We start from the raw sequence: 27,143 nt of genomic DNA on the forward strand, positions 1-27,143 counted from the left end.
TAAATAAAATTAAGGATTTTATGAACAATATACATGTTAAATTTATTAAACACAAAGCCTTTCTGATAATTAAGCATGACTATATCAATAAAATTATACATTTATGTGTAAAAACTATTTAAATATTGATAAAAATGCCTTTAAAGTTTAACAATGAAGAGCTTAGAAATGCACATTACTAATTAAAAAATCAAGTTTTTGAGTCAAGATCAATATAATTCAGTAAGAAATATCAAAATATCTTCAAAATAGCGTCATCTGTACTTAATAATCTTCTCATTTCCACCTATACAGTGTATTTTTGGTTATATTTCTACTTTCTGCCAGTACATCATCTAGTTTTGTTTTTTTTACAGTGAAATAAACACCACCTTCATACTCATATCGATGAGTTATTGCTCCAGAATGTCAGAGCTCGACTCCTCCTTGACAGCTTTCCAGTCTCCTAAAACACTTTCCCAAAAAACCCCATCAAAAGGCTAAAATTTGTTGAGTAGCTTTTAACTGCGCTGCGCCTCGACATGCACATCATCGAGGTGCGAAAAAGGAGAGCAGAAAACACGCGCAAGGGCACCAAAAAAAAGAGAGAAAGTGTCCGAAAAGTTGCCTGTGCTGAAGCATGTAGGTGTGAATGAAAATGGATGCGTTTCTGAGGGTCTGAAAGTCTGACCCCGGTCACTGAAAGCAGCTCTAGTGCCATCATCAGATCCCGCAGGAGCTCGCCTTCACAAGAAAAGAGCTGAACTTTTACACTGACCTAGAATCAGTGCCGACTTTAACCTCAGCCATTACGAGACACACAGACAGCAGTGATTGGCTGACCTTTCCTCCACCTCTCGCTGACCCACACAAATCTCGCTCACACGTTCAGCCTTCTGGTTTTATTAGAAATTCTTCACATTTAATGCTGTAAAAAACAAAATCAGTTGAACAAACTGTGCATTGGTTTGGTCAAACAGCAATATCACATAGAAAATTTACTCTAGGAATATTAATAATTATAATAAATTGTCGATTTGGTTGGATGAATCTCAGGATGTGTTCAAGTCACATTATACCTGAAAATCAAGTAAACATATACAGTTGAAGTCAAAATGAGTAGCCTTCCTATGAAACATTTTTCTTTCTCAGATATTTCCTGATGCTAACAGAGCACGGAAATTTTCACAGTATTTCCTATAATATTTTTTCTTCTGGAGAAAGTCTGATTTGATTTATTTCGGCTAGAATAAAAGCAGTTTTTAATTTTTTTAAAAGCCATTTAAGGTCAATATTATTAGCCCCCTTAAGCAATAACTGTTTTTATTGTCTACAGGAGTGGTTCTCAAACTTTTAAACCAGCGACCCCCAATGATGCTTTTGACATATACCTTATTAAATGCATGGGTCATTTTAATAGCAATACCGGTCTTTTCATGAGCTGCAATATTAGTTTAATCTTAGTCAGTGCAAGCCCTTTTGCGATGGTGTACGTGGGGTTAACTTTTACATTTAGCTGCACGGCTGACATCATCTGGCGATTAAATAAAGGATTAAACAGAACCTCTCGTGCTTAAAATGTGTAGATGTGGCAAACAGTTAACTGAAAATTCCGTCCCACAGACTTTACAGTGAATGCTTTAGTTATTTTCAGAGCAGACTTGAAGCCAATGGAAGTCTTTTATCCACTCTTCGACAAGTGTAGATGGTGGATTAACATTCACCACATGATCAGTAATCAGATGTGCCATTATTTGTAGCTTTAGGTGGTTTCTAAAACTAAATCTGTCAGCTTTGTTTTCATTCTCATCTTCAGCGCTTAACATTTTCGCGGTTGTAGCTCCTGTCATCTGAAGACAGGAGGCGTTGACTGAGTGATTGACAGCTTATTTTAGCCAATCCATTTGTGTTTAGTGCTTAGAGCAGCGGGCCAATAAGAAGAGCGCGAAGGCGGGGCAAGCGTTGCGGTCTTTGAGCACCACTTGGCTTTGTTTACTGCGGCAAGTTGTCATGACAAGTTTTTAACTGTTCATGAGCGCTGCGTTTCAAGTTCAAAGATGCATTCTGCCTGAACGTGTCCTGAATACTTTATGAATTTTTCAGTGATATCTTTTAAGAAATCTGAAAATATTAGCTTTCACTTGTAATACTGAAAAATATATATTATAATCACTGAAAATTACACAATTTTTAAATCACTCTCGCGACCCCTTGAAATTACTCTGCGACCCCCGCAGGGGTCGCGGCCCCCAGTTTGAGAACCACTGGTCTACAGAACAAACCATCATTATACAATGACTTATCTAATTACCTCAACTTACCTAATTACCCTTGTTAAGTCTTTAAATGTCACTAGCATCTTGATATATATATAATATACAATATTATATACGGTCATCGTGGCAAAGATAACAGAAATCAGTTATTAAAACTATTATGTTTAGAAATGTGTTGAAATAAATCCTTTAAACAGAAATTTTGATATGTTTTATGTTATATTTGGTTTTGTTAAAACACAATGAACATTTTTTATGATAATCGTTATATACACATTATATTACATCATAATTATACACTGATATGGAATTAATTAATAATAATGAAATCTAAAATAAACTAATAATTAATAAAATAATATTTTGTTATGAAAATTTATTTTATTTGACTTTTTCTGACCAGAAAACTCATTTTAAAAGTAAAATACTTTACAATTTCTATAATGTATTATTTATTTAATAATTAGGCTTGTTATATTTGATAATTGATGTTTGAAAAGTAATGCCTAATTGTATTTTTATTTAGTAAGCATTAATATTAAGAGTTCATTCATTTTTTAAGACCTGAAAATAAAGCACAGAAATTAAAGAAAATAGAGCATTTACATTTGTTGATTTATTTGACTTCATGACAAGAACATGAATAAATAAAATAAAATAATCCATGAACAATAGCAGTTTATGAACAATAATTGAAGAATTTATTATAAATATTTTGTCTGATAATTAAGCTTCTTATATTCAATAATTAAGTTTTAAAAGTAATGATTTTAAAACAAACTGGTATTTTTTAGAAACCATTAATATTACAAGTTACTTCATCCTTAAGACTTGAAAATAAAGAGTAAAAACTCTGTTCATAGCTAATACAACCTGTATATAATGTTGATAGTACATCCATCTGTAAATATCACCATAGTTTTTCTATAACTGCACTTTATAACTTATACCTGTATCCTGCACTTGCTGCTATTGCACTGCTGGTTAGACCTAAACTGCATTTCGTTGCCTTGTACATGTACATGTGTAATGACAATAAAGTTGAATCTAATCTAAAAATGTAATCTAATCTAAAAACACAGGAAAATGAAGCATTTTATGACCAAATCTGTATATTTTTATTGTATTTTTTTATGTATAAATTAGCATGTTATATTGTTACACATATATATGAACCTGAGGAAAAATAATTAACTTTTTTTAAAAAAACAATGCTTTAGAAATGAAATCTATTTTTTAGACCTGAAAATAAAATCAAAAAGGAAATGAAGCATTTTATGAACAATTCTGTTTCATGTATTTTCCTGATAAATAAGCATATTTTATCATATAAATTACCTGGACCTCAGGAGAAGAAAAACAATCACATTTGATCTAAAACAAGCAATGTTTTTTTAAATGAACCTGGATTTTTTTAGAAAGCATTAAAGTTACAAGTGAATTTATAATCTTTTTTCCTATTTTAGACCAGAAAATAAAGTAAAAAAGAAAACGTAAAAAAAACTATGTATTTTTTTTGTTATAATTAAGCTGATTATAATGATAATCATACATTTATATGGACCTAAAACAACTATAAAATCACATTGTGTTGAAAAAGCAATGTTTCTAAAGTGTTTAAAGGCGTTAAAACTAACAAAGGCAAATTCATTTTTGTATTTCTTATTTTAACTAGACCAAAAAAAAAGTTTGACATGCATAATTCCTACAATCACCCCACAAATCGTATTTTTAAGATTTAAGATAATATATAGTCACACTTTACAATAAGGTTTTATTATAATGTTAGTTCATGCATTTACTAACATGAACAATACTACTACAGCATTTATTAATGATAGCTCAACATTTTGAAATTAATTAAAAACTGAATTCATGTTTGTAAACAGTCAATGCACCGTAAGTTAACATGAACTAACAATGAACAACTTTATTTTCATTAACTAACATGAATCACGACTGTAATAAACGTATTGTTCATTGTTTGTTCAAGTGCATTTACTAACTCCAACACTAAAATCTTATTGTAGAGTGTAACCATTTATTTATATATTTATTTATATATATAAACAGTGCTCAGCATATATCGGTACACCCCTCACAAATCTCTCTTTTAATTTCAGATTTTTAATACACTGAAAAAAGTGTTGCATGCAAAACTGTTGCAAACTATTTATTTGTGTTGAATTTAAACAAACTAATTAAATTTAATGATGGTCAACTTAATTAGTTTGTTTAAATTCAGCCTAATTAAATAGTTTACAACCACTTAATGTAAAAAAAAATTCGTAAATCGTAAATAAAAAAAAACGTAAATCCAAGGAATCATATTTGAATAATTTTTTTTTCAGTGTAGGAAGCTCTACAATATTATATTTGTGCATATACATTAGTCAGCACTGAAGCCAAATCTGGAGCTTATCTGACAAAATAATCTACGATAACAGTCCAAAAACAAGTGCAGCCAAATTATAGAAAAATATTAAATACAAATTTAGTTTATTTATTTACATTTATTTTATTTAATTAAATTACAAATGTAATTCATTTTTGCAACATTTTGCTTGAATTTAATTGTATTATCTTTCTATTTCTAAATATGCTTAGTGATTAAAATATTGTTTTAATAAATATATCTGTTTAATAAATCTGTTTTGTTTAAATGCACCGCCTATATTCACTGAGAAAGAGAAAAATATTCATTTTGAAAATGACTATGCTGAGCGCTGTATAAAATTCACTTTTAATTATATCTTACTATAGATAGACATATTGAACACACATGAACAATATAAAACTGCCATTTATTTATGAAAACATGAAAATATTAGTACTAAAATGCAAATATTCGCAAAAATCTTTTTTTATTTTATGAATTATTTTATTTGCAAAAAATGATATTATTTAATAAAGCAATTATTTCCTAAAACGCTCTGACTATACACTGTAAAAAATATCTGTTAATGAACAGTTTCTGTATTTAGTGATTCACAAGGGTTTTCTATTTACGGTTGTGAATTGTATTATGGGATGTTGATCTCTGCTCTGTCGACTTTGCAGTTTAACAAAGTGACTTTTGTTGACGTTTTAGTCATTTGAGATAATATTATTTTAATAAGTATATCTGTTTAATAAATCTGCTTTGTTTAAATGCACCAAAACATTTTAGTCGTTTGAGATATTGTAATGTATAAGAAATAGTATATAGAGAAATGAGTCTGTAAAATGACAGCAAATGTGCGGTCAGCTTATTAGAAGGTTTTTGCAGTGTCATATACAACACCAACCCAGACAATAGATCACTTTAAACTATTCAAAATGTTCATTATAGTCACTTATTAAAATAAAAAGTGGTCAGAAGAAAGATCAGCGTCTCATAGTGCCATTCAGAAGCAGAAATAATGAATAAAAACACGAATCTAAGGCTGGACCGATAAAAGATATTATATTGAATCGCAATAACAATAAGCTCTGGTCTTTTTTTACTCCATATTGATCTAAGAGCCAATCACACAGCAGAAATGTGCGATCAAAATGTGATATTAGACATGTATCGAATTTTCTGCCACTGACAATCGGCTGAAAATATGTTATGCCATTTAATGACCCTCTAATTTTTGTGGCTTCAGTCATTGTTGGGGTACTCTTTTAAATCTGAAAGCATTAACATCATAGTTCAATATGGAAAATAATTATTAAGATTGCATTTTTGTGGCTGGCTGGCTAAACTTCTGCTAAAAAACTACTAGTCCAGCATTGGCTGCCTCCGCATAATTTGGACATGTGCAAGTGGTTGGTACAACTTCAGGACATTATAATGTTGGAGTTATCCACAGCGCGAGTGAACTTGGTACAAATGAGTACATTAAAGATCTAGACTTCAGCTGCTGACAAGATCTCCTTGTTTATTGCACAAAGAAATGATCAGGATCCACAATGATTGCCTTGCTTTGTATAATTGATACGGTATTCTGCTTTTGTTTGTATGTTAACTTCTATTCATTGGATACCCCAGTTTTTAAGAGACCGCAGGGGAGGGGGGTGGGGGTATTTGAATTAATGTGTTTCATTATATAGTTTTTTTTTCTCAGCCTGTATGTTTTGTTAACAATTAATAATAAAAAAGTAATAAATAAAATAAAAAAGTAATTAAAAAAAGATAGCATTTTTGCCATATCACCCAGGCCCCACATGAATCACAAAACACGAAACACTGTTAATATATGGATATTTTTTACAGTGTAGATCAGAGGTGTCCGAAATGGGTCCTGGAGGGCCGGTGTCCTGCATGGTTTAGCTCAAACTTCCTTCAACACACCTGCCTAAGGGCGTACTCACACTATACTATCTGAACCGTGCCGGGCCCCTTCCCGGATAGTTTGAGAAGTGTGAGTGCTCTGAGCCCGGTTCACTTGGGCTTTGGCGCGGTACGCTTGCGTGTGAGTGCAAAACGCGTAACTTTTAAGGGACTGTTTCATATGCGTTTATTAATCATTCTTACTGTTCAATGAAAGTAAACTGTCGGAGTTTAATAAAGACGCAAACCTCTCACTGCACGAAAGCTCCGCACCTTCAGCAAACCTCCTAATTCCTGCAGCACGAGGACTTGTTGATTGTTTATGAGCGTCAAAAGTGGCTGATCTGTTCGGCGAAATATTTGACTGCGTGTCGCTGCATATCAAATGACTATCGATATTACTGAAGAAATCTCCACTGTGCTGAGCGAGAGCGCCTCTGACCAGCGCATTATCGATGACGCAAGCGTGCACAGGCCCTGAATGTAATGTGAGCGCGGGCCGTCGGGTGAGACAGGAGGGGGGACAGGCGTACTTTGGCCCGGTTCAAGGCAACTGTACATAGTGTGAGTTCGCCCTAAAAGTTTCTAGTATACATAGTAAGATGTATTACCTTGATTACCTGGTTCAGGTGTGTTTAATTGGGGTTGGAATTAAAATCTGCAGGACACCGGCCCTCCAGGACAGAGTTTGGACACCCCTGGTGTAGATAGACATATTTGAAACTGAACATCCATGTACAATATTAAACTGGCATTTATTTATGAAGGCATGAAACTAAATATTAGCACTAAAATGCAAATATTGGCATTATTTATCATGTCATGAATGAATTATTTCCTAAAACACTCTTGTATTTGTATCGGCGACATTACTTTCAATGATTTTTGGGGTAAAATGCAACTTGACGTTTGGATTCAGAGATTCACCCATTGACATCTGATCTGACATTTCCGTACACGACAAAACATTTAACCTTTTCAAAACTCATACAACTGAATTTTATTATATCTTTCGTACAGTACACACAAACAAACGAAATAAAGCACGTCCGACACAACGGCTCTCACCATTGCGTTATTTAAAGCAACATTTTACCCGAAAACTAGCCTACAACGTTTCTGTTTTATTGCCTCATCAATCACAACCAGGAGCGATATATAAAATGGATTTACAAACGGACGTAAACATTTTGTTTTTAACCCCCAGATAAAACATCCCCCAGAGCTCAAAACAAACAGCTGTAGTGTACGAAACAGAATCACAAACATTAGGGTAAAACATTCCTTTAAAGAAAAAACACACACACACTCAACAATCCCAACAACACAAAGTTTCTCATTCACACACACATGCGCGCGCGTCTTTAAAAACTGAAGACTTGTGTTGTCTTTCAGACGCCTCAGACAGTTTATTAGAGTGTGTGTGTTTGTGTGTGTGTGTTTGTGTCCTGCTACACACTCAGCTTTTTTTCCTTCAGTACATTTTCTGTCGGCTCGGCACAACCGCCTCCTTGAGGAAGGAGAAAACCAGCAGGATTCCCGAACGCTTGCCCCGCTTGCCTTTAGTGAAGTAATTCGACACCACGTCATCTGACATAAACACAGAGGGGGGAAAACACACACACACAGGTGTTAATGAGGGAATACAGCATAATCTCAGTGTTATTTTATTGCATACAGATAAAAAAAGAGATTTCAAAGTACAAGGCAGCTTGAATATACCAAACACTGCAGTGCTTTTTCATACTAAGGCATGTAAATTACAAAGCAAATGTACAGCTGAAGTCAGAATTATTAGCCCCCCTTTGAATTTTTTGTTTATTTTTTTAAATATTTCCCAAATTATGTTTAACAGAGCAAGGAAATGTTCACAGTATGTCTGATAATATTTTTTCTTCTGGAGAATAGGCTTGTGCCGGTATTCGGTAATGCGATAAATCACGGTAATGAATATGCACGATATTGTTATCGCGGGCACTTCAAAATACCGTGAAAAATAATAGATCCGAATTTATATTCTTAGAACGCGCCTTAGCTTATTTTCCATCAACCGCTTGAAGAAACACTGCGTATATGCTGCGCAGAACTGATGCGCACTCTGATGTAAACAATCCCCGCATGTAGAAGCACTGTGCGCACGCCGCCGCTGCCACCGCACTATAATCCTCACACGAAGAAGAAGCATGGCGGAAGGAGGAACGCTGCCGACAATTTATCCCCCTTCAAAAAGGGTAAAGTCAGAGGTTTGGAAATATTTTGGGTTCCAAAAAAATGCAGAGGGATTGCTGATCGAAGACGGTTTCCCTTTGCACATTCACTTTGATATAATTGCTCAAGTTTACTTTTATATTGTGTATTGTTTTATTTATATTTATTTGTATTTAAATGTTTGAAGTACTTTTAGTTAATTAAAAAGTTATTAAAGTTACTAAGTAGACGAAACTGAAGTTTTTTGTGTTTTTTTACCTGTTTCTCTAGTAAAATTACAATATCGTGATAATACCGTATACCGTGATAAAAGCTCAATCAATTAATCGCAGCATGAAAATGTGATACCGGCACATGCCTACTGGAGAAATTCTGATTTTTTTTATTTCGGCTAGAATAAAAGCAGTTTTTAATTTTTAAAAACCATTTTAAGGTCAAAAATTTTAGCTCCTTTAAAATATATTTGTTTTCGGCAGTCTACAGAACAAACCATTGTTATACAATAACTTGCCTAATTACCCTAACCTGCCTAGTTAACCTAATTACCCTAGTTAAGCCTTTAAATGTCACTTTAAGCTGTATAGAAGTGTCTTGAAAAATATCTAGTCAAATATTATTTACTGTCATCATGACAAAGATAAAATAAATCAGTTATTAGAGATGAGTTATTAAAACTGTTATGATTAGAAATGTGTTGACAAAATCTGCTCTCCGTTAAACAGAAATTGAGGGAAAAAAATAAACAAGGGGGCTAATAATTCTGACTTCAACTGTATGCATTTATTTGTTTATTTACAGTGCTTAACATATACGAGTACACCCCTACCAGATCTCTCATTTAGATTCATATTTTCTATAGGATGCTTTACAATATTATATTTATACATATACATTAGATTATGTAATGTGTATTTATATATAGCGCATTTATTGAGTATGGCCATCAGAGTTGGGTGTAACATGTTCGTCAGTAATGCGTTACAGTATTCCAGTTACATTTTTGGGGAACGCAGTAATATAACGAATTACTTTTTTTTTTTATAATTATTTTTTAGGGGTTTTCACTTTTATTGTATAGGACAGTATATAGCATTGACAGGAAAGCATGGGGAGCAGAGAAAGGGGAAGGATCGGCACAGGACCGCGAGGCAGGAATCGAACTCGGGTCGCCGCGAGCACCAGAGTGCATATGCCGACGCATTAACCACCACACCACTAGTGCCGACATTACATTTTTAATTTGTCTAATTTGATTACAATTACTAAAGTCAGTTTAATCGTGTTGCTTGTGTTAAAAATATAGTTTCAAGAAGAAGAAAAGCTTCTTTTAAATCCCGTTTTCCGCTGCAGCGTCAGTTAATAAGCATGCGCTTTTAAATTTGCTGGAGAACGCAAGCTGAGATAGCTGCTGTCGAGAGCGGTTGCTTCTTCAAGCGGAAATACAGACATTACTTTGATTTCATCAAGCATTAAACTAAAATATTTCTGTAAAATGCAGTCTGAAGAACTTTCGACTGCTTTTAACTCGACCAGCAACTTGTTCAGCAAAGCATTCTACAGCAATACTCATCACCAAAAAGGACACCGGCGCTCAAATACACAGCAGTCCTAGCAGGGCCGGCTCTGTACATTTGGGGGCCCTAAGCGAGTAATTTTGGGGCCCTACCTTGCTCTAAATAGTGGAGTTTTGCCATTGCAAACAATCCCCACAATGATTATATTGCTTATTAAACACAATCAATAAAACAGAAAAGTAAAGCCTGATTTCTTCTACTAAATAACTCTCTGAATGATTTGGACATTTTAAAACAGCGCTGTTTTTGTCAACTAGCAGCTTCAATAATGAAGAATTAAACTATCTTTAATACAGGGACCAGCGATTCCTACTTTGCATCCTTCTAGAGTGTTTAAAACATGTTTTATTAATTTAGCAAACATAAAAGGAAGATCTTTATAGAAGAGTGCACGTTGAGTTTGTTCTGTTTTAATAAATTCCAAAAGGAAAATCCAGTTTGAAAAATATGTCCGTGAAAGACACTTCAGTATTACATTGAAGTACATTTATTTATTATTATTTCATGAATTTTTTATTTTTATAGGGCTCAAACAGACTACAGGTTGAGCGCCTCCAGCTGGCATCACTAACAACACTTCCAACAGCAGCCTAGTTTTCCCGTGTGGTCTTCCATGCGGGTATTGACCAGGCTCAGCCCTGCTCAAGGCTGATTTATAATTCTGCGTCAAGCACACACGCATGGTCCGGCACAGTCTTCACACAGTCGCATAGCCCTCGCTGTGGCTGACACCATCACTGACACGCATCTCTCAAAAAATGTAACTACACGTCGCAACAACGCAAAGCACAAGCTCTGTGATTGGTCTGCTTGGTAGCTGTGACGAGTGTGGGCGGTGCTGAGAGCTGCGAGCCCGATGGAGCGATTGTTTACAAGTGTGGAGTCCCGTGAAGGAGCTCCAGATGGAAACTTTTGTTTAGTGTTTACCTTATGATTAAAGTTGTTGCACGTCCAGATTCCCGCCTCAAAATGAGCGAGTCTGAGCCACTTGTACATTAAGGAAGCGTTCAGAAAAAACAAAAAACCCGCAAAGAAACTCGACAGAGAGGAACATAAAAACCTCACTGCCAGCTAGCGTTTCAGAAGTGTTATTGTAGAGCAACACTAACAGCGTGCAGAAGTATAAATGAAAGGCTACATGCATAGCAGGCACCGTGGGTCACAACGATCACTCGACGCAGAAGTAGAAACCAGCATTTAGCTTTAATGAGTGACCGGTCTTGGGCTGCAGAGTGATATGGCTGTGGCAGATTAATTAGTACTAAAGACCAGTGGTGTAGTCCTTGCTATACTCGCGTATACTCAGTATGCCTACTTTTTTCCACAAGCTGTTTGGGTATTACGACTTCTGAGGATCATACCCTTGGTATACTCACTTGTTTTGGTGATTAAACGTCCCTAATTTATGTGTATTGTTTGTTTGTAATGCTTTATAACTCGCATCTTAATTTGTTGCAGTTGGTGCATTTTTGTTTAACTTGCGCCATTCCCCGCCCCCTGACGACTGCAGCAACTGTGAGAACATTTCGTGAGTTTTTCGAAGATCACAACAAATCAGCTGAATGATGTCTCATTGAAACATTCAAGTAAAATTATAAAACAGCATGGGCATTGCTTTAGCCCTCCTATATTTCCATTCATATATATACTGTATATATACTGTATATATATATATATATATATATATATATATATATATATACTGTATATGTATATATATATATATATATATATATATATATATATATATATATATATATATATATACAGTATATATATATATATATATATATATATATATATATATATATATATATATATATATATATATATATATATATATATATATATATATTTATATATATATATATATATATATATATATATACTGTATATATATACTGTATATATATACTGTATATATATATATAGGCTCATATACATTTAAATACAATCTCCGGGTCTGATGGGGTCACTATTACCTAAGCATAAATCATTTAATTGGGATTAAAATGAATAAATTTGTTTAAATATTTGTCCCTTTTAAATGAATAGTTCACTCCAAAAAATGAAAATTTTCATCATTTACTCAGTCTTTACTTGTTCCAAACTGGTTTGTCTTTTTTATTCTGTTGAACACAAAAGATGATATTTCGAAGAATGCTGGAAAGCATTGACTTTTTTGAAAGTCAATAGTTACAGGTAACTGATCTTTAGTATATATATATATAGCTAATGAATCAAAGAAACATTGACATTCATCGTTTCTTTCTATACTTTTAAAATTTGGATTGGGTGGGTAATAGTACACCACCTTTTTTTAAGGACTACACCACTGCTGAAGCCAAATCTGGAGCTAATCTAACAAAATAGCTTATGATAATTGTCCATAATTAGTACGCCCAAATTTATATGTTAGGGAAAAATATCAAATAAAAAATTCAAGAGAAACAAAAAACATATTAAATATTTTTGAAATTTTGTAGTTTGTCATACATTTAGCATACATTTAAATGTATTATCTTTCTATTTCTAAATATGTTTGGTGACTAAAATATTATTTTAATAAATAAAATCTGTTTAATAAATCAGTTTTGTTCAAATGCACCAAAATACAGTGCCTATATTCTCTGAGAAATAGAGAAAAATATTCATTTTCAAAATGGGCTGTACTCATTGATGCTGAGCACTGCATGTATTGATTTATTTAGTGAAAAAGAGCTTTCAAAGTAAAAGGCACATTTCAATAAACACTTAGGCATGTCAATTATAAGAGGGAAACATTTTTCATAAAATATTTATATTTTTTGAATTAGATAAAAATGTAAACAGTATTTCTGACTATTTGTGAAGGCGTGTAAATTATAAAGGGAAGTTTGTTTTTTAATAGACTGAAAAACAGCTTTTTAAGTCAAATGCGCTTCTGAATGTTTGCGGAGGCATTTAAATTATAAAGGGAAAATATTTCTTTAATTAAATATTTAGATTTTATGTGTTGAAAAACAGCTTTCAAAGAAAAAAGCATGTCATTTTTAAGGCATGTAAATTACAAAGGCAGAGTTAGTTTTCATTATGTATTTCTTATTTAGTGAAAATTGATTTGAAAGTAAAGGCACATTTAAATATCTGTAAAGGCATGTAAATCATGAAGGAAAATACATTTTAAGAAATGAAGGATATTTTATGTTTTTTTATTAACTCTGGGACCGGTACTAGTCTGTTACGTCATTTACTTCCGCATTCATAATATTTTAAAAGTCCGTACTGGCCCAATACCCCCATGAGTGCTTCTGTTCTCTTATCAGTTGGAATAGAATAACTTTAGCATAGATTATGATAGAGACATTTTTCTTTTCCCCTATGATTACTGACGTGCAGGAACCACCTAAATTAATTATAGCAACCCAGACCACATAAAAAGTACACTTTCAAATTTGAATTTACAAAAAAAAAAAAAGTGCCTCTATTTTGGAGGATTTTATTTTAACACAGACAACATCTACAATTATTTTAATCACTTTCAACAGTGTTTTATGAAAACTCAAAGTTTTGTTTTTTTTAAATGACACCAAACATTTTGCATTTGCATGTGGATTTGGGAAGCTTTTTAATTTGGGTAGGCAAAATCCAGACGGAAACCCCAAAATAGCACTTGACTTTAAGAGGGTAAATTGAAATACAGCTTTTTAAAGTAAATTCACTACTGACTTATTTTTGAAGGTATATAAATTACAAAGCATAATAGTTTGTGTATATTGTATTATTCATGTATTTTAATTAGACTGAGTAAAAATAATGTTTATAAATTATTTATATGTTGTGCACTTTGTTTATATTAAATAAAAAACAGCTATTTACGTCTGAATATTTGTGAAGGCAAGAAAATTATAAAAGGAGAAAAATAATACTTAGAGTTTGATTTTTGATAAGATTCACAAACAGCTTTCAAAATGAAAGGCACATGTAAATTACAAAAAATGTGTATATATATATATATATATGTGTGTGTATATATGTGTGTGTGTGTATGTATATATATATATATATATATGTATGTATATATATATATATATATATACATACACACACACACATATATATACATACATACATATACATACATACATATACATATACATATACATATATATATATATATATATATATATATATATATATATATATATATATATATATATATATATATATATATATATTTATTTATTTATATTGGTAGAGCAACTCGTATTCTGTTGTCATTCATATTTTAAAAAACTTTAATAGGTAAAACTGTCCGAGATATGAACAAAGCAAGTGATGCATCAAAGTTTGATTAAAAAAAAATTCTTGAATGGTTATAAAAATCCTCATAATCATTAAAATAATTAGTTTTAAAATCTTGAATGATATTATTGATATGACATAGTTCTGGAAACTTTCTACTTCTGTTTATCTGTCTGACTTTATGGTCAGCTTCTTTTGACCGCCCCCTGTCGTTTTCAAGAATATCACAATGGTGAAAACGGTGAGTATAAAAGCCTCATCTGTTTCGCAAGGTGCGCGTCACCGTCAGCAGAGGTGCGTGATGCGGTGCCTGGCGATAGTATAAATCCAGCTTAAGACAGTCACACACAGATGATGGCAGTCACACATTTGCTCTGGGAAATTAGCTAATCATACCATTTCCAATTGCGATTCGATTTCGATTAATTGCACAGCCCTACTTGTAAAGACAAATTTTGCTACTTATTATTTGCACTGGTCTATTACAGAATAAGTTCATATTGACAGTTTACAGCACAAACATGATTATATTATACTGTTTATAGCACACATATGATCATACAGTTTATAGCGCGCATACACACACACGATCAAATATATGTAATAATATGTAAAGTCTCTTACCTCCCTGCTGCATTGTAGATGGAAGCACATTTTCTCCAGCAGAAAGAGAAACAAAGAAGGAGAAGGGAATCACCCACAGACATACGGTGAAGTAGGCCAGAACCTGAAACACACACACACACACACACACACAGAAAACTGAAGGACATCTGCAAATCAATGCTCACACTAACACAAACACACCAACTAACTCTGGATGCGCACATGCATTGTAATGTTAAAGTTTCCATTTTTTTGTTTGTTATTTATTTTCTGTATTACAAAGTTTCCATTTTAAAATGAATGCTGTTTTCATTTATTCAATAATGAATCAAGTAAAAGTATCAAGGTTTCCACAAAAAAATGACGTATAGTAGAAAACTTCTTGATCATTAACACAAACTACTGAGGCAGTCATTTTAATTGTTGTAATTGAATAACTTTGTTGAAATAAAGCCCACATATCTATAATACCCTGACTTTAAGTACAACTCCAAATCAGAAAACATTGGGACAGTAGGGAAAATGCAAATTAAAAAAAGAAAGCACTGATTTCTAAATTTACTTTGACTTGTACTTCATTGCAGACAATGTCAACACAAAATATTTAACGTTTCCGGTGCATATTTCAACAAGACAATACAAAACCACATTCTGCACACATTACAAAGTCCTGGCTGCGGAGGAAGAGGCTACAGGCAGGCCCGGATAGGCTAATTTCATTTGTTTATTTATTTAACCACAGCCTCTCTCTTTTTATTCATTATTTTGCCGCAGCTCCACTCTTTTTATTCATTTTCTCGCAGCCCCATGAACAAAATGCAGCCTACAGGTTAATGATGACGTAACTATCATTCGACCCCAAACAGCGGCACCTTAGTGAATATAAGAGTTTGAATAATTAATATTAATGAATATTACACCTGCTCAATGAAAATCAGATTCACTGCATTAATAAATCTGACATAACTTGATCAGAAATCTAAAAAGGGGAGAAAAAGATTACGCCATCAATAGAAAGTATTATTTTTTATTCCAGATACACCAGCGCAACAGCGCCATTGTGGTGCAGTGGTCAGCATGTTGCATTACGATGCTCCCAACCCGAGTTCGAACCTCACTTAAGTAATTATTATTATTATTATTTTGCCTTTTTATTGTTAAGACATATAATACTGTTAGGGTTGTTGAATATTTAAAGTTCTAAAGCAGCTGTTTTCTTGAAAAAGACGTGATAGTGTCATTAGAAACTGAACTGGAAATGACCTTATTTTAATATAGCCAGTCGTGAACTGAGGTGGGCCGGTCTAAGGCTTTAAACTCCAGGGCTGAAAAGGAGTCCCACTCCAGCCTTGGCTACAGGTACTTGACTGGCCTGTTCGCAGTCCCAACCTGTCTCCACTAGAGAATGTGTGGCGCATTTTGAAGCGCAAAATGCAACAACGAAGATCCCGTACTGTTGCCCACCTTAAGACTTGCTTGCAGGTAGAATATGAGAAAATGACACCTGAAACACTTCAGCACTTGGTGTCTTCAGTCCCTAAACGTCTTTTAAGTGTTGTGAAAAGGAACGGCAACATTACAATAAGTGGTAAATGCTTTACTGCTCCAACTGTTTTTTTCAATGTGTTGCAAGAACCAAAATAGAAATATTTTTTAAAAAATGATGAGGAACACCTTAAATAATGTTTGTTGTACTGTCTGCAATGTAATACAAGTCAAAGTAAATTTAGAAGTCACTACTTAGTTTTTTTTATATTTGTGCTTCCCATACGGTCACAACTTTTTCTGATTTGGGGTTGTACTTTGTTTGTTTCTTCCTAACATAGTTATTTTTTTTTATTCCAAAACACAAAAGAACTATGAGTGTTTCTACCTTTAAATACTAATGACCGCATACATTTCAGTGTCCCCCGTTACTTTGAATATGCGTGCCTCTGTTGCCTAGCAACTTTCTGCTAACAAATGGCCCGTTTCCACTGAGTGGTTTGGTACGGGTCACCTTTATCAGGCCTGCATTTCCACTGCCAAAAGGGTACCAATGGTGGACGTGGTGTACGACAGAAAGTTACAGTCGACGTCATTCTCGCTCGAGGAAATGTCTACAGTAAAGCCGTACGGGTCCATATCATATGAGAAGCTCTTCTCACAAAACAGATGCTTTATACACATAAATACTTGTGTAGAAATGTTTATTACTAACTTTTCAATGAACATGAGTTGATTATAGCTACAGATCAATGACAGTGCGAAACAGCCTACAGTAACGTCTGTAATTATATAAAAAACATAAATAAATGCAACATATATGAACACATACAGACCCTTACAGTGCCCATTGTGTTACCAATTACAGTAAAATTACACACAGCATACATTTAGTCCTTATTTGGGTTCAAAAACAACACACAGACCTCACATGTGTGTCTTTAATCTTCTCCAGCACATGTAACCTCTGTTAGAGAGTAAATAAGTCATTCTGAGTTGCAAATAGTCTAAAAGGTGATGATAATAGTTAAAGATGAGTTTGTTCATCTTTTAGATTGCTGAAAAAAATCACCTGCTCCTCTGTTTTGTCACGCTTCCCTCTCGCATTTGTCCTTTTCTGAAAGGATCGGATGTCAGAAGCACTTCAATAATCACGCACACGTTATTAATATGAGCTCAAGTGTTACGTTCGCTTGCAGAACATATTTCGGGTATCTGTGTGTGCGTTTGTTTGTATGTGGGTGTGTCGTTTCATGCGTGTGTTACAGGTACGAATGGCATTGGAGGATCCGCATTTCGTGCTGATGACGTTGGCCGCTGATGCTGGGTTTGCGTCCTCAATCACTGGTCGGTGTAGCAGCATAGCGTTTAAAACCCGAGCCCAAACTGCAATGGCGATCTCTATTTCTCTGTTCCATCCACCATCTCCCACCATCCATCCATCCACCATCTCACCATCCATCAACCATCCATCCACCACCATCTACATCTCTCAGGATCTGAGGTGGGACATTCACACAGACTCTATTGTGAAGAAAGCCCAGCAGAGACTGTACTTCCTTCTTCAGCTGAGGAAGTTCAACCTGCCACAGGAGCTGCTCGCACAGTTCTACTCAGCTGTCATCCAATCCATCCTCTGCACTTCAATCACCGTCTGGTTCAGCTCAGCTGCCAAAACCGACCTCCGTAGACTACAGCGAATAGTCCGGACTGCTGAATGAATCACTGGCACAACCCTTCCTACACTTCAAGAACTGTACTCTTCCAGAGTGAGTAAAAGGGCTCGCAAAAACACTCTGGACCCCTCACACCCAGCACACTACCTGTTCAAACTGTTACCGTCTGGTCGGCGCTTCAGAGCACCAAGCACAAAAACAGCCAGACACAGGAAAAGCTTCTTCCCTCAGGCGATCTACCTTATGAACAGTTAAATATTCCCTACTGTGCAATAAATATGTGCAATACTTTCTCATACGCACTTGTACACAGCACCTTATATCAATATACAATGCAATACCTTCTCCATTCGCATTTGTACACAGCACCTTATAACCTGTATATTTATAACAATCTGTACACACAACTCAACATCCAGATTCTTTTGACTAACCGCATCTGTTTAATGTTTATCGTCTTTCTTTTTCCATATTTATTTATTTTGTGTTGTCACTTGTCACTTTATGTACACTGGAAGCTTCTGTAGCCAAAACAAATTCCTTGTGTGTTTGGCAATAAAACTGATTCTATCTCTCTCTCTCCATCTCTTTCCATCTCTCGCTCTTACTCTTTCTGTGGGTCTCTGTGAGGACCGTCTCTCTTGCGAGGGCCAGTCTGAGAGAATGTGTTTTGCTTGTGTTTAATGCTCTTGTCTAAAATTAAGATCTGAAAGTGCAATGTGTTTGCTTGTGAACTTGTCCAGTTAACTGATGTGTTTGAGTGACACCTCGGAGAGGGTGTAGGAGAGAGTAAGTCGTGCGATATACATATACAACTCCGAGATTCTTCGTTGTATTAGTTCATTAGTTTCAGGAGAATGTGCTGCTCTGTGTATGTTTTGTTTTTAGTTAAAGTAGTTTAGTTAAGACGTTTGATACGTTGAAGACGTTTCTTTTCATGCTTTTCTTTTCATATTTAGTTTAATTTGTTGAATACAGTTACTGAGTTTTGTTATATTTATTTCTTTGATTTAAGCACATCAAACTACTTCCTCTCTCCCAGGTAATTCATCATTTATTTATTGTAAATATTTTTCTTTCACTGTACAATATATTTTGACTGGTTTCACTGGAAGTATGGGCAATAAATAATTGCAGTGATATTTGGTTTTCAGTCGTTTCTTTCTCCCTCCATTTCACACACACTCAACTATTATATGTTGTGTCAAATACCCTTATACATTATACATTTAGTTCGTTATTTCAGATATAACCACTCACGCTTTAGACGGCCTTGTAAACAACTATGGTGCACAGGGTAAGTTAAAATTCTTCTTTACTTCTGGGCTTCATGGCTGTTCATGAAGATGACGACAAGGTTTGTCTGAGCTCAGGTCAACCGTGGCTCGTTATTATATGTATATATATTTACGGTGTAATGTCTCGGCTGTGTATTTAAAAATGGAGCTTCCTTTGTTTTCATTCTCATGGTTGTGCACATGCTAGTGACGTATATCTGTAAACCAATAGCGTTCAGCTGTTTATCTAGCTCCGCCTTTTGGTGCCCTTTTGCCGTGCTGGGTACCCTTTGCAAAGGGTTACTCAAAAAGGGGTACGGTATGGTTTGCTTTTAGGTACCTTTTGACAGTGGAAACGACCATACAATTATACCGAACCATACCGTACCACTCAAAAACACCCAAAAGACATAACTTTCTGATAGCAAAAACATAACTTTACTTCAGATACATCTTTCAAAACAGCATATTTAGTGCTGCGAAAAAAAACTCCACCTCCTCTGCTTGAGAAAGTGAAAATGAAAGTGAGGCGCCCACACTCACAGAACTGCACAATTATAGGCTGTATTACCAAAAAGACTGTATTTTTAGGGTGACGACTTCACTAATTATGATGACAGACATTTAAAGCTTAATTGCAACAGCTCAACAAAAGCTGTAAATGTAAACATGAAATGACATCTTACTGGATATGAGAATGCTCAGGATGATCGCTAAAGTAATTCTAGTAGTTCTGGTAGTACCAGTGTAAAATCATCAAATCAAAGTCATATGCAGAGTTTCCCTATAGCGCATGTGTTTAGACGGTGAGGGAAACCGGAGCACCCGGAGGAAACCCACGCCAATACAGGGAGAACACGCAAACTCCACACAGAAATGCCAAGTGGCCCAGCTGGGACTCGAACCAGTGACCTGCTTGCTGTGATGCGACGGTGCTAACCACTGAGCCACTGTGCCACCCTGCTTTTATGGATTTCGGCCATCATAACCCGTCTCCACTGAGTGGTACAGTACCGAACCGTACCACTTTTTCAGCACCCATTCGAAAGGGTACCAAAACACAAGAAAGGGTACCAAAACACAAGAAAGGGTACCAAAACACAAGAAAGGGTACCAAAACACAAGAAAGGGTACCAAAAGGCGGAGCTAGACGTGCAGCTGAACGCTATTGGTTTACAGAGATACATCATTCGCTCACGCAACAAGCCAGAATGAAGACAAAGGAACCGCCATGTTTTAAATAAACAGCCGAGAGATTACAGCGGACTTATAAATACATATAATAACAAGCAATGATCGACCCGAGCTCAAACAAACCTTGTCGTTGTCTTGATGAACAGCCACAAAGCCAAGAAGAAGAGCAGATTTACCCTGTGCCCCGTAGTTTTTTACGAGCCAGTCTGAAGCTCGAGTGGTTTAGCTTTCTTGCTTGTGCTAATCGCGTGTCTATATCTGAAATAACAAACTTCTTGATCTGATGATAATAATGTGTGATTGATTATTCACTTGCTTTTGAAACCCGATCCTGTCAGAAACTGACAAACGCGAGAGTGAAAAAAACAAAGGAGAAGCCGGAAAAAAGGAGCACATTATTTATTCAGCAAAGGTGAACAAACTGCCATGTTTAACTATTATCTTCACCTTTTGGACTGTTATGAACTGGGAATGATGGAATTACTGTCTAACAGAGGCTACATGTGCTGCTGAAGATTACAGACACATTTAATCATGAGAGGTTTGCACTGACTGTGGGCTAGATTTCATGTTGTTTTGAACCCAAATAAGGAATAAATGCCTGCTGTGTGTAGTTTTTCTGTAAGTGGTAACATATCTGAGACTGTATGGGGCTGTTTGTGTTTATATATGTTGCATTTATTTATTTAGTTATTTAATATAATTACAGACGTTACAGTAGGCTGTTTCGCACTGTCATTGATCTGCAGTTATAATCAACTCATGTTCATAGAAAGGTTAGTAATAAACATTTATACACAAGTATTTATGTGTATGAAGCATCTGTTTTGTGAAAAGAGCTTCTCATATGATATGTGAACGACCCGTACAGCTTTACTGTAGACGTTTTCATGAGTGAAAATGACGTTGACTGAAACTTTCTGTCGTACACCACGCCCACCAAAAGAGTACCATCAGTACCCTTTTAGCAGTGGAAACGCAAGCCTGATAAAGTTGACCCGTACCGTACTGTACTGTACCAGTCAGTGGAAACGAGCCATATTTGATGGCTTGTTGACAGCAATATTTGACGACAGGAGTGTACATGGAGCCAAAATAAATGCCTGGCATGCAAAACACAGTATTTGCATTGTTGTTTTTTGACTGTGGATCCATGTTTAAATGTGAACCAACACTGTTTTCTATTTTAGTACATCATTGTCATGTAAACAAACTATAAATCTAAACTCCTGAATTTGAGGTTGTTGTGACAAATAAAAGAACAAGAGTTTGTAAAGTAAGAGTTTGTTTGTTTGTGTCATTTTCTATGGCTCTTTCATAGCGAGACAGATCATGGAATGAAAACCAACACATTCTAATTAAACATCTTACCTCAGAGAAAGGATAGTACTCCTCTGCAAAATACTGGAAGGCCATATAATGGTTTAACACAACCAGTACTGGAAAACAGATTGAGAACAAAGATTAGAAGAGAACTGTATACTGTCTATATATATACACACACACACACACACACACACAACGCACCACATGACAGAATAAAGTTTGGCGAGGTCAGCATGATATATGGAAACGTCTGCAGCAGACCAAAGTAAACCAGGTTTGTGAAGAGTCCCACTCCGACCATGAGTGTGGGGAAACCCTCAAACAGATAGAGGCCCACCAGAACCGCTGTGGAGAACTGAGAACCGAGAGGAAAATAAGTTAAATCAGCAACTTATACAAGACATCAAGTATATGCAAATGCAATGAAGGATGCAATATTGAGGGGTCGTTCTTAAATGATTCGTTAATTTTGAAGGAATCTTTTATGTGACTCGAGAACAAGGAGTTCTCTTAGCGAGTGATTCGCTCATTCGAGCATATGCACATTGCAAAGGTGGGGAAGAAGATTATTCACTATAAGATCATTATAAGACTATTTAGATCACGGTTTCTCGGTATTGTGATTACTGCTCTAAAATATTTTCTTTTAAACCTCTGGGTAAAAAACTAACTTTTTTCCCTTTTGAACACAATAGATTTTATTTTGAGAAACATTTGAAATATTTTGCAACAGTAAGCATGTCAGACTAAATTAACTAATAACTTATTTTCTGCTGGAGATACTGTTGTCCTAAAAACGTAGAAAAATAAATAAATAAATAAAATGTGAATAAAAAAAATCTTACACATGCCTTAGGAAGGGTATAGCAGAAAATTTAGATGGTTTTAAAACCTTCACTTTTCCAAACCACGGTATACCTTGAAAACAGTTATCATCCCATGCCTATTGTCATGTCACATGTTAGGAATGCATTGTAACACTTAATATTATGTAATCTCATAACTTGAATTAGAGGGTCGAATAGCAATTCTGAAGTCCATATCTTTTATATGGTGATAATTTACTTCCTTATAAGGCTAATAATCATGTGATCATAAAGCTTGTATCAGCTAACACTGATATCCCCATAATACTCACCATAATCATATATTTTATAATACGACTGGTGGCAACTGTGTACTCCTCTATTAACTCCGCCAGGTAATACAGGCCTGCAGCTGTAAAGAAAAAAATAGAGCAGACTGATCAAAACATTGAGCATTTCAATTCGTAATATCTTTCATCGCATATATAACTATAGATCCTGGGCGATATGGTAAAAATGCAATCTCGATAATTGTTTTCAATACGAAACGATATTGATATATATTTCGATATCAGTTGTTAGTGCTTCTAGATATTAAAAGAGTATCCCAACAATGACTGAAGCAACAAAAATTTGAGGATCCATTGAATGGCATAGCATTTTCAGCTGATAAATTTTCAGTGCCGGAAAATTCGGTACATCGCTAATTGAGGTAAAGTTAGTTTTATATTGAGACATATGATCATTTCAACAGTCCCTATATTGTTTACAACGCTAATTTGAAAGTTAGGTCTGAAATCACATGCAAGTATGACTACCAAACAATATGAGCACTATTTAAATGATCAACAATATTGTTCTTTGATAGTCATTGGCTGCTAATATGATTTCCCTCTTTGTAATTTGCAAATATATATACTTTTCTGAAATTATATTATCAGGAAGAATGTCTGATTGTGCGAATATAAAACCAATTTTACCTCAGTACATCTCTAATATCAACACACATTAGATTCCCATTGTTGCACATTTCTGCTGTGTAACTGGCTCTTAGATTAATATGGAGTAAAAAAAAGTCCAGAGATTATAATTGTTATTGACATACATTTTACCACGATTCAATATAATATCGTTTATCGGCTCAGTCCAATATTATCACATCAGAAGTATCTCCTAAAATCCATGATTCACTCAACGCTCAAGTAAATGTAAATACAGGTCTATAAACACAGGCTCGTGTATACAGTCATAAACATTAGCATGTCTGCCAACGTGGACAGAGATTTGTCCTGTTTATATGACACTAAGATTCAGGTAAAGTTAGTTTTATATTAACACATTCAGACTTTCTCCTTAATAATATCACAAAAATACTGTTTATAAATTCTGAATCATATTAGCAGCCGATGACTATCAAAATACAACATTGTTCGGTCAATTAAATAGTGCTAATGTTGTTTCAAAGTCATTCATACATGCGATTCCAGACCAGATATTAAAAGTAGAGTGGTAAACACTATAGGGACAATTAAAATGAATGAATGAATGTGTGAATATAAAACCAACTTCACCTCAATAATTCCAAATAGGGAAATTTCTTTAGCAGCCGATGACTATCAAAATACAACATTGTCCACAGTCAATTAAACAGTGCTGATATTGTTTTGAAGTCATACGTACATGCGATTTAAGACCAGATATTAAAAGTAGAGTGGTAAACACTATAGGGACCGTTAAAGTGAATGAATGAATGAATGAATGAATGAATGTGTGAATATAAAACCAACTTCACCTCAATAATTCCAAATAGGGAAATCACCTTAGTAGCCGATGACTATCAAAATACAACATTGTCCACAGTCAATTAAACAGTGCTGATATTGTTTTGAAGTCATCCGTACATTTGATTTCAGGTCTAATATTCAGAGTACCAATATACTGTAGTAAGCATATCACATATCTCAATGACTCAAAATAGTATGATCCAAGAAGCAAAAAGAATTAAACACACTTAATTGTCCATCAGATATTTTTAAGTCATCCATATTAGGCATGGGCCAGTGTAAGAATCTGACGGTATGATAAGCTTGGATAAAAGTATCACGGTTTCACTGTATTGTGCTCACTGCTCTAAAATCTGTTCTTTTAAAATGTCTGGGTAAAAAAAAACTACTTTTTTCCCCTTTGAACACAATATATTTTACTTTAAGAAACATTTATAATATTATTTAGCACTTACAGGGTTTCTAAAGGTTTCATCAAGTCACAATTATGACCTTTATAAGACCATAATGAATGAAAGTTTAGACTTACACAAGGCTAAACCCTAAAGATTTTTATAATGACCAAGTTAAAACCGTACAAAACATTAAAATGTTACTGTAAGGAAGATATTTAAACCATATTAATGAGTAAACAGAGTTAATAAATAAACGTTAAAACTTTTATTAAAATACAGTATATTGTTAGTGATTGGATAGATGTTGGCCCAATTGGCCATAGCTTTACATGGAAAATTAAGACCCGTTTAGAATTATTTAGGACCTACAACACAATACTTCAGTAGATTTAAGACGTTTTAAGGTCTAAAATTTTGTTTTTTGAAATGTAAGACTTTTTTGACCCCGCAGACACCCCGAGTAAACATGTCAGGCTAAATAATTCAAATGAATCATTGACTTCTGCAGTCTTCATCAGTTTCAAAAACTTTCTTTACAATTTAAAATGGCATCTTTGGATATCTTTTCTGCAGGAGATACTGTTGTCCTAAAAAATGTAAATAAAAAAATGTACATTTACCTTAGGAACGGTATAGCAGAGAATGTTGGCAGTTTTTAAACCTTGACTTTTCCAAACTGCGATATACCTTGAAAACGGTTATCGTCCCATGCCTAATCCATATTAATAATTATTTATGAAGCGACCTTTAATTCTATGCTGATAAAGATACAGGGTTCCACAATTCCTTAATGTTGTCCCAATACAAAATCAATTAGGTTAATCTAATTGTTGTAACAAATTTGAGTTGATTGAACATAATAATATTAAGTTATCCGCAAAAAATCTCAAGAATTGAGTTGATTAAGCTCATTTTAAATTAGTTTGAACAAGCTACAAAAATACATGTTTTTTTGTTTACTTAGTGTCATTCCGATTATTTAACAATAAATAGAGCACTAGACTACAGTCATGCATGCTAAAATTAAAAAATATACCAACTTTACAGTATAAAACACATTAAATAATGTGGTTTTAATCAAAGAGAGCACAAGTAAGAAATATGAGTAAGATTTATTATTAGCTGAGTATACTGCTTGGCTATTTAACATTGTTACTTTTACAGTACACAACTATTAATCGCTAATAATGACGATAACACCCTATATTTTATTAATAGATGGACGTTGGCGCTTTCTGATTTCCTTTGGTCGCGTCAGCAAAAGGAGTTAGCGGCTAACAGAAACGACACTGAACTCACCGATAGCGAGAGTAACGAAACATATCTGTACCACCAGCGACAACCAGCTGAGTAAATAAATAAACCACATCTTTTTAAAAAGGACTAGTCGGAAAAACAAGCGACTAGTAAACAGTACAGCGGGCTTGAATCTCCGCTGCTAGGCTAACAACTGAAGTGGTCAAAGTTTCTTCTGCGGCTTCCTCAGACGTAGACCGAGAGCCGGGAATCTGCGCGCAAACAGCGGCGCTCCGGCTGGAGGAAGAACTGCACCTGAGAGATGCCAGAGAAGTGGTTAGCACTGTCGCCTGGTTTGAGTCCCAGCTCAGCTGCGTCAGTTGGCATTTCTGTGTGGAGTTTGCATGTTCTCCCCGTGTTGGCGTGGGTTTCACATGGGCTTCACATGGGTCCAAACACATGGGCTGTAGGTGAAGTGAGTGAGTGTATATATATATATATATATATATATATATATATATATATATATATATATATATATATATATATATATATATATATATATTATTATTATTATTATTATTAATAATAATAAATAAATAAAATCTGTTAAATTACCTTTAAAACTAGCAAGAAAGCATTTAATTTTTGTAATAATAAATAAACAAATAACCCAAATCTGTATACTTTATACTGATAAGATAACTCATTCATTCATTAATTTTCCTTCGGCTTAGTTC

General features: G+C 34.5%; 1 protein-coding gene across 1 annotated transcript; it reads right to left on the reverse strand.

Moving 5' to 3' along the window:
* Positions 1 to 7,520: 7,520 nt before the first annotated feature.
* tex261 (testis expressed 261) lies at positions 7,521 to 26,653 on the reverse strand. The gene is made up of 6 exons (XM_056460996.1): positions 26,467 to 26,653; positions 23,321 to 23,400; positions 22,384 to 22,537; positions 22,228 to 22,295; positions 15,243 to 15,345; positions 7,521 to 8,142 (listed from the first exon to the last, which is right to left on the reverse strand). The coding sequence occupies exons 1-6, from the start codon at positions 26,534 to 26,536 to the stop codon at positions 8,027 to 8,029; spliced, it is 591 nt and encodes a 196-aa protein (XP_056316971.1). The 5' UTR covers positions 26,537 to 26,653; the 3' UTR covers positions 7,521 to 8,026.
* Between the last annotated feature and the right edge of the window lie 490 nt (positions 26,654 to 27,143).

The sequence above is a fragment of the Danio aesculapii genome, chromosome 7 (assembly GCF_903798145.1).
Source record: "Danio aesculapii chromosome 7, fDanAes4.1, whole genome shotgun sequence".
Classification (NCBI taxonomy): Eukaryota; Metazoa; Chordata; class Actinopteri; order Cypriniformes; family Danionidae; genus Danio; species Danio aesculapii.